Source organism: Lupinus angustifolius, unplaced genomic scaffold (assembly GCF_001865875.1).
Source record: "Lupinus angustifolius cultivar Tanjil unplaced genomic scaffold, LupAngTanjil_v1.0 Scaffold_2_171, whole genome shotgun sequence".
In the NCBI taxonomy this organism is placed as follows: domain Eukaryota; kingdom Viridiplantae; phylum Streptophyta; class Magnoliopsida; order Fabales; family Fabaceae; genus Lupinus; species Lupinus angustifolius.
This window is the reverse complement of record NW_017716580.1, coordinates 3,076-16,699: the sequence shown is the minus strand read 5'-3', so window position 1 is coordinate 16,699 and position 13,624 is coordinate 3,076. Positions and strand designations below refer to the sequence as shown.

General features: G+C 31.8%; 1 protein-coding gene across 1 annotated transcript; it reads left to right on the top strand.

Annotated features, from left to right (window-relative positions):
- Positions 1 to 657: 657 nt before the first annotated feature.
- LOC109337165 lies at positions 658 to 1,281 on the top strand. Its single transcript, XM_019574075.1, has one exon. It carries the CDS (start codon positions 658 to 660, stop codon positions 1,279 to 1,281), a length of 624 nt encoding a protein of 207 aa, XP_019429620.1.
- Positions 1,282 to 13,624: the final 12,343 nt, after the last annotated feature.

Sequence of the window (13,624 nt, the reverse complement as noted above, 5' to 3'; positions counted from 1 at the left end):
GTTGTGCCACAATTACCACTAAGCCACAAAGTATTTTACAAATTATGCAAACTTTAACATATGGGTAATTTTTTATTTGCATATAACTTAAATCATATATGTTAAAGTATAAATATATAGCTTAATATAGAAATGTAAGTTGGTAAAGTTGTGAGGATTTACCAAATATAGAAGTTAGTTGATTGGGAAATAGTTGGTAGTTGAAACTCCATACTATAAATAGAAAACAATGTATCTTTTTGAATCAATAAGAAAATTCACACTTTCTCTATACACATACCTCTGTTTTCATTTCTCTGCACAATCTCTTCTCCTCCTCATTCAATCTCATCTCTTCTAATCTATTCTTAAGTTCTAACAAACTGGTATCAGAGCTAAGCAAAGAAGAAGGACTTATTGGTACAGAAAAGAAGAAGGAAGAAGCGAATCACAGATCTAGAAGAAAGGGTGAAGGTGCAATATCAGAAACCACATGAAAGGCGAATTGGTGCAAGAAGAAAGGTTGATCAAATGCTGCAATCTCTTGGTGGAGTCTTAATCTGGGAAAGAACAAAGACAAATTCATGAAGACTAAAAATGGTTGGCAATAGGAATAATCTCCCATCAATAGGGCTCCCTATTCTAACAGACAAGAATTGAGACAGACAGGGAATACAAATGAAGGTATTGTTTTGCTTCCAAGAAGTGAGCGAGGTTGTAGAGGATGAAGTTCTCCAACTGAATCTTGATGTCACTGAGTTGCAAAGAACAACGTACAAAGAGGCCAAGAAGAAGGACAATAAAGCATTGTTCTTGATTCATCAGTGTGTAGATGATGTTCACTTTGAGAAGATTCAGAATGCTAACAATACAAAGGAAGCATATGATATCTTAATTCGAAGACATGATGGTGGAGATAAGATAAAGAAATTAAAACTTCAAACCCTTAGGAGACAATATGAACTACTGAACATGGAAGAAAGTGAGAGGATTGGTGACTATTTCACCAAGATTCTAGCCATCACCAATCAGATGAAAGGTTATGGAGAACAGATCTCAGACCTCATGATAATTGAGAAGATCATGAGGTCTTTGCCTCAGAAGTTTGACTTCATTGTGGTGGTAATAGAAGAGGCAAAAGACATCAATGTAATGAAGATTGAGGAGCTTCAAAGCTCCTTGGAGGCACATGAGATGAGACTACTTGATAAGTGTCCAATCAAGAAAACAGAGCAAGCTCTAAAGGCAAGTCACTATAGAGAAGAAGAAAGGAGGAAAAACAAAAGATGGAAGGGGAAGTAGAATCAGTTGAGGAAATGGCCTATTAACTCATATAGAAGCAAACCAAGTCATGATTGGCCTGAGTCTTCTGATAGAGGAGAATGGTCAATAATGAATCAGTATCAAAAGAAGTTTGACAAAAGAAAGGTGGAGTGTTACAAATGCCACAAACAAGGTCACTACTCCTATGAGTGTCATGCAAACAAGGCAAAAGCAAAGAAGAGTGAAGAAGCCTACACTGCATAAGAAGAATCAGACTTAGAACCACTAAGTCTAATGGTGACAACCTATGCAGGAGATGTACACACAAAGTCATGGTACTTAGAGTCAGGTTGTTCAAATCACATGATAAAACATAAGGAGGTGCTGATTGATTTTGACTCCTCAAAGAAGAGCAAAGTAAAATTTGCTGATGATAGCTCACTTGAGGTTGAAGGAACTGGTAATGTAGTTATAATGAGGCAGAGTGGATAAAAAACTATGATATCAAATGTACTCTATGTGTCTAAGATGAAATGCAATCTACTCAACATAGGCCAACTAGTAGAAAAAGGCTTCAGTGTTCTAATAAGAGACTCGTCATAAGAAGTAGATTGACAAAGAACAGGATATTTCAAGTTGACATCCAGGCAATTGAAGTACAATGTCTGGCCACTATGGAAAACAATGATGTAAGTTCGTTGTGGCATTCAAGAGATGGACACTTGAACTTCAGAAGCCTGCAACATCTAGGGTCAAAGCAACTGGTCACCGAGATTCCTATAACATCTCAACCAGAAAGGGTTTGTGAAGTTTTCTTGGTTGGGAAGCAAACCAGGAATGCTTTCAAGTCAGAGAAGGTACATGAGAGCAAGATCAGCCTTAGAAGTGGTTCACTCAGATGTATGTGGTCCTTTTGAAACACCCTCACCAGCTGGCAACATGTACTTCATCATATTTGTGGATGAAATCAGTAGGATGATCTGGCTGAATGTGTTAAAAGCCAAGAGTAATGCATTTGAAGCCTTCCTAAACTTCAAAACATTAGTAGCAAAGGAGAGTGGAAAGCAATTGAAAGTGCTTAGAATAGATGGAGGATGGGAATTCACTTCAAATGAACTTGAAAACTATTGTAAGAAGCAAAGGATCAAGCATGAAGTAATAGCACCCTACACCTCTCAACACAATGGTCTTGCTGAGAGGAAGAACATAACCATCATGAACAAGGCCAAAAGCTTAATCAAAGAAAAGGATCTACCTCAAAATCTAGGGGCAGAGGTTGTGTCAACCTCAGTTTACATATTGAACAGATGTCCAACAAAGAAACTTGAAGGAAGAGTTCCTCTTGAAGTCTGGTCAGGCAGAAAACCTATTGTTGGTCATCTCAGAATCTTTGGGTCACTAGTCTTCAAACATGTGCCAGATCGAAAGAAGACTAAGCTTCAAGACAAGAGTGAGGCTATGGTGTTTGTACGCTACCATCCTACTGGAGCTTACAGATTATTTGATCCAATCCAAGAGAAGATCTAAATCAGTATAGATGTTATGGTTTTAGAAGATGAACAATGTGATTGGAAGAAGATGTATACTAATCTGAAAAGGATGTTCCCTTGACACGATGAAGTTCCTATAACTCAAAGAAAGGCAAAGAACAAGACCTATCAGATTTAGTGACTATGAGGTACACACTGATGATCAAATCACTAAGGTCACTAAGGAAGGAGATCTAATTCACCTGCCATTGATGGTTGAGGCATTACCAATAGATGAAACTGAAGCTCTAAAACAGAAAGTGTGGAAAGATGCAATCTATATCTATATAAGAATACAATAGGCTAGCATAATTACCAAAATAGACTGTCATATGCTTGACACTTGAATTTCTTAAGGTTAATTTTGTTAATCGAAAATGTCTTCTTAGTTAGATATCAATTTCTATACACACACATGTTGCATTTATTGCAAATCTTCCTGCAAGTTTCTCTTTCCTCATTACCACCTTTTTCAATTATTCACCTGCCCTACTTTTGCACTTCATTGTCCCAAGAAATTGTCAAATTGCACGGGTCTTGCTCTCTCCTTTCCTTTATCTTAGATTTTCTCATGCTCTATTTATATCTCAGACCCTAGTGAAGTTGAAAAGCTTTCAGTCTATACCACCCATCTCTTCATCTCATCTCTCAACTTTTCTCATTCCACTTCCATTTCAATCTTCAAAATCAAAACCTTCCTTTTAGTAAATAATGTCGAAACTCATATTTTTAAAGGTAAATGGTGTTATTATACAAAATGAAGGTTGTTGAATAATGGTTCTCATTATTCTTAACACTGAACCATTATTTGCTACGTTTATTTTAAAAAAAGTACATGCCTTTTAAGAGTATTTTCTTCTTTATTCCTTTCATTTTTTGTCTTATTTGTATGCTTAAAAATGAGATCTTTTACTTTTGCATGTTCATGGGGTCTGAGTTTCTTACCTTGTTTATGTCATTTTATACTTAAAACTATACATTTTATTTTTCATTCTCTACAAGTTTCTTTAATTTTTGTCTCATTTCAAGTTTAAAAATCATACCTTTTATTTTTATATGTTCATGGTGTCTGTGTTTTAAACATCTTATTTTATTTTTTAAGCTAAAAGATTAGTCCTTCTAAGTTCGCATGTTCAAGGTTTTTGCGTTTGTAACATTTTTTCATTTTTATGCTTACAAAATAGTCATTCTTATTGTCCACATGTAAAATCACTTTCTTCATTTCACTCTTCTCTCAGAATCTCTCTTCTCACTCTTCTCTCACAATCTTCATATTACTATCACTTTCACAATCTTCGTATTATCTTTAGTGTGCTACTTTAAAAAAAATGGTTACCATTTTGTTGTAACCATTGAAGCTGTGAAAATGTATCTTTTTTTCCATTTATTTGTGAGAATACATCTGAAGGTTCATCTTGATTCTGTATCTTTACTGAGATTTCATCTTTTGTGTGAATCATTTTTTTCCATCTATTTTTAAAGATCACTAATATCCATGCATTTACTTGATCACTTATATCTATTTTTAAGTTTATAACCATTATTATTTAATTCTAAAATAAGTAATAAGAAATATGCATAACGCATAACAAATATGTATTCCTTAATTTTAGACAATCCTCATATATCTATATATTGTTTAGAATTTAGATTTGATTCTAATATTGCAATATTAAAATAGTAACAATAAGAAATAAAAGTGTAGCAAATATATGATAAAAGTGCAACCATTATATTAAAATTAAAGTGTAGCAAATATATGATATGTCACAAATCCCAATACATGTTATGGGTTATGATTAAAATGTTCAAATGTTTCTTAATCAATATACACAACATATATTTGTAACTCAATGGTTACAATACAACACTAACATCAAGAGACATTAAAGTGCAATCATTACAATTAAAGTACAACCATTACATTATAATTATATTGATTGAGAAAAATTAGTGTTGTATAACAAATTTGTAGAGCTCACAGTTACAATTATACTGATTAAGAAACATTAAAGTCTAGTCATTACATTATAACATTAAAGTGCAACAAATATATGTTATGTGACAATATATACTATCTATTATATTATAATATTAAAGTGCAATCATTATAACATTAGAATTATAACCGTGTAATAATATAACTTTATAATATTAGAACTGCAATCTTAGATTTGTAATTCAAATATTAGTATAATTTCAATTAAGGTTATTTCTGATTTCTTAATTTTAGGTAATATTCACTATAAATATAAATTTATAATCATATATTGTTTAATTCTAAAATAAGTAATAAGAAATGTATAACATAACAAATATCTATTCCCTAATTTTAGACAATCATCAAAGATATATTTTGTTTAGGGTTTAGATTTAATTCTAATATTTCAATATTAGAAATTTAGAATAGTAACAATAAGAAATATAATATTAACAAATTTCTATTATTAATAATGTTTTAGTAATTATTAAGAATACTAAAATGCAACCATTACATTATAAAATTGAAGTGTAGAAAATATATGATATATTCTAATACATGTTGTGTCATACCATTATAATGTTAAAATGTTTCTTAATCAATATACATAGCATTGTAGAGTCAATGTTTACAATGGAACCATAACATTAAGAAATATTAAACTGCAGTCATTACCATATATAATATTAAAGTACAATTATTATATTATAATTATATTCATTGAAAAAAATTAGTGTTGTATAATAAATTTGAAGAGCTTGTGGTTACAATTATATTGATTAAAAAACATTAAAGTCCAGCCATTATATTATAACGCCAAAGTGCAATAGATATATGTTATGTGCCAATACATATTATGCATTATACTATTATAATATTAAAGTGTGCAATCATTATAGCAGTGGTAACCGTGTAATAATTATAACATTGAAATTATAAAAAAAGAATTGTAATCTTAGATTTGTAACCAACAAAATTTATAAATTTTAATATATAACACTAAAGTGCAACATATATATATATATATATGTTATGAGCCAATACATATTATGCATTATACTATTATAATATTAAAGTGTACAGTCATTGTAGCATTAGGGTTGTAACCATGTAATAATTATAACATTGGAATTGTAAAAAAAGAATTGTAACTAACAAAATTTATAAATTTTAATATATATGTGTGATTTTAAATTTTCTTCTAAGAGTAACTAATTATATTTCTAGCTGAGAAATGATTTGATATTTTACACCTAAAAATAGAATAGTAACCTTTGGAAATTAGTTAACTCAAATATTAATACAATTTCAATCAAAGTTATTTCAGATTCCTTAATTTTAGATAATGTTCATTATCAATATAAATTTATAATCATTTAATGCTTAATTCTAAAATAAGTAATAAGAAATATGTATAACTATTCCTTAATTTTAGACAATCCTCATGAGTATATTTTGTTTAGAGTTTAGATTTGGTTCTAATATTGCAATATTAAAATTAATAAGAAATATAACATAAAAAGATTAACAACAATTTTCTATTATCAATATTTTTCAATAGTTATTATTAAGAATAGTAACTATAGTAAAAAATTTAAACTTTATTTGTTAGTCAACTAATAATATTCTGTATTTGGAAATTAAGCTTACTTCAGAATCAATAATAATGACTTATAAATTTATTGATAATTTTTTAATTAATATGATAATGATGTGTTCCTCGATATTTTATAAAGTCTCATACCCTTCATCTTCAAATAGAGTATTATAAAATATAACAATGTCTTTTTCTATTTGCTATCCTACGAGTAAAATCAACGACTAAAAATAGAATAGTAAATTTAGCCAAGTATAAGGCTTTTTTTGTATAAGTCAATTGAGATATTTGGATTGTGTCATGGTTCTAATAAGCAAATTATTATTAAATTTAAATATTAGGATTATGTTTTTTTATGTTTTTCTCTTCTATTATGAGTATTATCTATGTATTTCTCTACCTAATCACATATAAATATTTTTAAAACAAGATTTGTGTTGTCTATTAATTGCAAATAGACAATTAATAATAAATTAAACAATCCATGAAAAGATAGTAAATTGATAGACTGATGTTATTTTGCTTTCTTATTTATTTGTGTTGATATTTAGTTTAACATCTATGCGAAATTCAATTGATTAATAACTAAATTATTATCGATAAAGTTTAGTTGTACCTCTCAATATATTAGGAGATATAGAACTTGAATGTTTTTTTTATATATAACAAAATAAATTAATTTTTGTTAATGGCTTTGGACATATTGATAAAAATAAGATGCAAATAATGCAATAATGATTAATAAAAGAAAATTAATATGTACTTACTAACTAATTTAGAGTGTGTTGGAATAATAAGTTTTAATTATAAGACATTGAAATTGTTGTTAAACTTCATATAAAATTAGTGTAATGTTAGTGATCTCAATTATCTATGTTCAAGTCATAAGTGCTTATGTTTTATACAAAACATGACATAGATTTTAATAGATATTTTTGGGGCATAAGATATATCAATAGTTTATATATGAAATTTGTTATGAGTAAATTTTTTATTATTATTTTGGAAATAAAAATGTGAAAAAGTGTGCAAATTGAAGAAAATAGACACATCTATTACAAATGCTTCAATGAATTTATTTTTAATTATCATTTTGAAAATAAAACTTAAAAAAGTTATGCACTTTGTACAAGACAACACTATGCGGACGATCAATTTCTGCATTCTAGAGCAATAATTATATCAACAATTGATTATTGATTAAATCAATGAATATGTTCTGGATAAATTTCACGTGAATTTTTTAGATGTTTTTAAATTTTCCTTATATTTGACATAATAGATTTATTAAACTTATATTAATAAATATTCTAAGGTATAACTAGATGTGAGGAAAATAATTATGTGAGTTCAGATATGCCTAATGTTAATGAATGCGAAGCATTCAACATACTAACTCCTGAACTTTTAAACTCATTTACAACATCTATCTTTCCAATCATAAGATCAAGTTGAAAGTTGAAATTCTAATAATGCTATTGAAGAATTTAAACCAGTATCAAGAATTATGCAATGGTAGAAGATTGATTGTCACTAAAATGACAAATCATGTCCTTGAAGCAAATATCATGTCATGAAAAAACATCTGAAATATCATATATATTCTTCGGATGTCCTATTCTATAACTTATTTTATCATGATAATTATTTAATCATGAAATATCTGAAATATCATATTAATTTAAATTATGTTTCAAACTTTTCATCATGATAATTATTTAATATAACATGTTCAACACCATCTCATTCATTAAAAATTTGACATCAACAATAAAATACATAAAAATCATCTATTATGAGATAACCTCCATATCTTTTATTGACTATTATAACATAAACTATTAAAGTATCCTTTGTAAATATCTTTTTTATTTTATTTAAGATAACATGATCTATACCATGCTATTCACCATCAACTCTAATTTATCATCTAAATACATAAACATCATATTTTGTAAGATAATGATCAATAACATTGTAATTTAAAATTTACTTTATACTTTTGAAATAAATTCATGCAAAACATATTACCACCCGTGTGAGTGCACGAGTATCCTACTAGTGGATGAAGAAATGAAATCCATTGAAAGGAATGAGACTTGGAGTCTAGTTGAGCTACCAAGAGAAAAACATCAAATAAGGGTGAAATGGATCTTCAAGGAGAAGATAAATCCTGATGGATCAATCTCCAAATACAAGGCCAAATTGGTTGCAAAAGGATTCCTACAAAAACAAGGTTTAGACTATATAGAACTGTTTGCTCCTATGTTTAGAATTGAGATCATCATATTGGTTATTGCAATTGCTTGTGCAAGAAACTAGACATTGTTTCAGCTTGACGTTAAGTCAACATTCGTCCATGGACCTCTAGTTGAAGAAGTATATGTACAACATCCTTCAGGCTTCATAACAAGTGGCAAGAAGCATCTAGTCTACAAACTAAACAAGGCCTTGTATGACCTGAAGCAAGCACCAAGGGCCTGGAACAGAAGAAAATACTCATTCTTGGACAAACTCAGCTTTCAAAAGTGTTCAGTTGAGCATGGAGTGTATGTCAACAAAGGAAGACAGGGAGAGTTACTAATCATTTGTTTATATGTTGATGACCTAATTGTAACAGGATCAAATCCAGAAGGAATTGAAGTATTCAAGAGGATTATGAAGTCTGAATTTGACATGACTGACCTAGGAAGGTTGAGTTACTTCCTTGGTATGGAGTTTTCATACACAACTGTAGGAATACTAATGCACCGAAATAAGTATGCAAACGAGATGCTAATCAAGTTCAATATGAAATCCTGCAACATCGCAGCTACCCATACTGAAGTCAATCTGAAGTTGATAAGAGATGAGGATGGTGAATCAGTGAATGAGACTATGTTCAAACAAATAGTTGAATCACTAAGGTTCCAATGCAATAGCAGGCCAGATCTAGCATATGGGGTGGGTCTAGTGTGCAAGTTCATGTGAAAACCAAAGAAGACTTACATGTTAGTCGCTAAAAGAATGTTGAGATACATCAAAGGCACATCAGAATATGGAATCTTGTTTCCAACAAGAAAACAGAAACCTACACTTGAACTACTTGGTTTTGTAGATTCAGACTATGGTGGCGATCTAGTTGAAAGGAAAAGCACTTCTAGGTATATATTCTTGCTTAATGAAGCTCCCATCTCATGGTGCTCCAAGAAACAAGAAATCCTTCCATTATCAAGTTGCAAAGTAGAATACATCTCAGGATGTTATGATGCCTGCCAATTTGTATGGCTAGAAGAACTGCTTAAGGAAATCAAAACTGAAGTGAAGTCACCTCTGCAACTTTTGACAGACAATGCCTCTGGCATTAATCTATCAAAAAACCCAATAAGCCATGGGATAAGAAAGCATATAGAGGTGAAATTTTACTTTCTAAGGAATTTAGTGAACAAAGGAAAGCTTGAAGTTGTGCATTGCAAAACAGAATTGCAACTCGCAAATGGTTTTTGTTAGAAAATGGTGGTGTGAAATATAAAAAACATCCAAGTCCCACATAGAAGAGTTTTGAAAAAACAACTCTCAAGTCCCACATTGGAGAGATGAGGAACATAGAAAAAATCCCATGTTATAAATAAAAGCTTTCTCCCCTCATTATAACTTGCCCCAAGTTGAATGCGTTTTCATTCAACTTTTTTTTTCTCCCTCATATTTTCTGCCGATGCATTTCCGGCAAATTTCTCCCCCTTTCTTTCCGTGGTACTAAGAATTGGCACGGGTAGCCAAATTGTGGGCATTTCGAGAACTAACACTGGTAGTCAGTATTGAGGGAAAAGAATTGGCACAAGTAGCCATATTCTAGGCATTTCGAGAACTGACACTGGTAGTCAGTATTGAGGGAAAAGAATTGGCACAAGTAGCCATATTCTAGGCAGTTCGAGAACTGACATCAATAGTTAGTATTGAGGGAAAATAATTTGCACAGGTAGCCATATTCTGGGCATTCCAAGAACTGACACTGGTAGTCAGTATTGAGGGAAAAAATTGGCATAAGTAGCCATATTGTGGGCATTTCAAGAACTGACACTGGTAGTCAGTATTGTGGGAAGAGAATTGGCATTGGTAGCCATATTGTGGTGGGTGTATTCGAGATCGGTTCTTACAGTGCAGTAAGAACTCGATAACAGAGATCTGGGTTGTTTTATCCTAGGGACGACGTGGTTGATAGTCTGCTTGCACATTTTGGGCAGTGCCACGAAATGTCTTAAAGAGAGCGACCTGGTCATGACTAAGCCAGTAACGATTATTTCGTGCCATTTAGAATTGTTGCAAGCTACGGTAACAACAATTTTAAGACGTTTCTACTGCAATGACATGCGTAAATAATATTACTAGACTGAACAACTATGATTTGAACAAACCATTTCAGTTTGATGGGACAAATTTCAAACGTTAGCAACATAAGATGAAATTTTTCCTCATTATGAGAAAAGTTGCACACGTTTTGAAAATCAATGTCCTAATGCTGATGAAGAAAGCTGGAAAAAAGAAGAAGGATAAACTAGCTATTAATATAGCTCTCTAGAATGAAAATAGTTACTTTTATAAATTTCATTCTGAATGAGTTGTCATATGATCTTTGTAATTACTACAACCCATATATGTTTGCCAAATTAATTTGGTATGCACTTGAGAAATAAAGAAATATGATACCGAAGAAGTTAAGATAAAAAATATATATATGATGTTACCACTACCTCAAGTATCATATGACTGAGGATAGATCAGTAGAGTCTCAGTCCAATGAGATAAAGAGAATTGCTCATGAAATTATTTATGAAGGTATGCCCCTAGAGTTTTAAACTCACAAGTAGAGCATATCAATGTGTATTCATTGGGTATTATATAAACAATATTGTGTATAAGTATTATGACATTAACGCAAAATGATCATTGAGTCTAACGATGTTGACTTTAATGAGAAGAAATTCCTTTTTAAATTGAGGATTAGTAGGGGCACATCAACTAGTCACATACTTGTGATTAGAGATAATAATGGAAAATGAAAGGTTTGAAATAAAACCTAGAAGAAGTAAGAGAGCAATAATTAGTAGAGAGTATAGACCTGATTATATGGTCTATATATTGGAGGATAATCCATCAACTCTCCAAGAAGTTTTGATTTCTTTGGACGTTGATTTGTGGCGAGAAGCCATAAATGATGAGATGAAATATCTAGAGTCGAACAAGAAACAAACTATGTTAGCTCAATCCACTGTGGAAGTTGAGATGATAGCATTGGCAACACCTAATGAAGAAGCAAACTAGTTGAGAAGTTTGCTTGCAAAGTTTCCCCTATGGGAAATTTGGTACCAGTTGCGTCGATCCATTGTGGTAGTATTGTGACTATTGTAAAAACTGAGAACTACTTTTATAACGGTAAGAAAAGACAAATTCGTCGTAAGCACATCACCATTAGAGAGTTACTCTCTACATGAGCTGTTAGAGTGAATCATTTACGCACTGAGAATAACTTAGCAGATCCTTTGACGAAAGGACTAGCTAGAGAGAAAGTCCATAATACTTCTATGAGTATGATACTTAGAACGAGGATCACTCATGATGGTAACCCGACCTAACTGACTGGAGATTCCAAGAGATAGGTTCAATGGGTAATAAGAAGTTGTGAAGTGATATGAGAATGAATATGCTATAAAATTATGAGAAGCATGATTCCTGCAGCATATGTAAGGATGAGTTAAACTCTTAATGAGATCTATACTCCAATTGGAGTGGAGTCCATAGGCTACAGGAGTACTCTTAATAGACTCACCTATGTGAATGTGGAAGTGGGGGCCGCTTGCTATGAAATTTTGGGGCATAAATTTCTAGAGCATTCACTATACTGGGATAGACGTGCATGACCTTTAACGCACGGGCTTTACAGAATACATCTTTGAAAAGGTTGTGTTTAGTTTGATGCTGGAGATAGAGTTCAAGACTACGAGTCACTCTACTAAAATCTGGTTCTTATTCACTATGCAAAGTTCAAGTCGCATGACACCTTTGTTTATGCACAATCTTATTGAGACCACAAATATTCCCGGAAATCGTTTTTTAATTTCAAGTGGGGGATTGTTGGAACATGGTGGTGTGAAAAATAAAAAACACCCAAGTCTTACATAGAAGAATTTTGAAAAAACAACTCCCAAGTCCCACATTGGAGAGATGAGGAAATGGAAAAAATCTCATGTTATAAATAAAGGCTTTCTCCCCTCATTATAACTTGCCCCAAGTTGAATGCATTTTCATTCAACTTTTTCTTTCTCCATCATATTTTCCGCCGATGCATTTCCGGCAAACTTCTCTCCCTTTCTTTCCGTGGTATTGAGAATTGGCACAGATAGCCATATTGTGGGCATTTTGAGAATTGACACTGGTAGTCAGTATTGAGGGAAAATAATTGGCACATGTAGCCATATTCTAGGAATTTCGAGAACTGACACTGGTAGTCAGTATTGAGGGAAAAGAATTGGCACAGGTAGCCATATTCTAGGCATTTCGAGAACTGACATTAATAGTCAGCATTGAGGGAAAAGAATTGGCACAGATAGCCATATTCTGGGCATTTCAAGAACTGACACTAGTAGTCAGTATTGAGGGAAAAAATTGGCACAAGTAGCCATGTTATGGGCATTTCGAGAACTGACACTAGTAGTCAGTGTTGTGGGAAGAGAATTGGCACCGGTAGCCATATTGTGTTGGGTGTATTCGAGATCGATTCTTAGAGTGCAGTAAGAACTCGATAATAGAGATATGGGCTGTTTTATCCTGGGGACGGTGTGGTTGATAGTCTGCTTGTACATTTTGGGCAATGCCACGAAACATCTTAAAGAGAGCAACTTGGTCGTGACTCAGCCAGTAACGATTATTTCGTGCCATTTATAATTGTTGCAAGCTACGGTAACAACAGTTTTACTAAGGCATTGAAACCAAAAAGGTTTGTGAAGTTAAGGAGAGGAATAGGTGTTGAATCTCCTAGATACTTGAATTAGGGGGGAATATTAAAGTAGAAATATATAGTTCAAGTATAGAAATGTAAGTTGGTAAAGTTTTTAGGATTTACCAAATATAGAAATTAGTTGATTGGGAATTAATTGATAGTTGAAACTTCATACTATAAATAAAAGACAACTTATCTTTGTTGAATCAATAAGAAAATTCATACTTTCTCTGTACACTACCTCTGTTTTCATTTCTCTACATAATCTCTTCCCCTCCTCATTCAATCTCATCTCATCC

Bases quoted from the DNA above. Each gene is read 5' to 3' on its own strand.
- LOC109337165 (XM_019574075.1), top strand. From the start codon at position 658: ATGAAGGTATTGTTTTGCTTCCAAGAAGTGAGCGAGGTTGTAGAGGAT.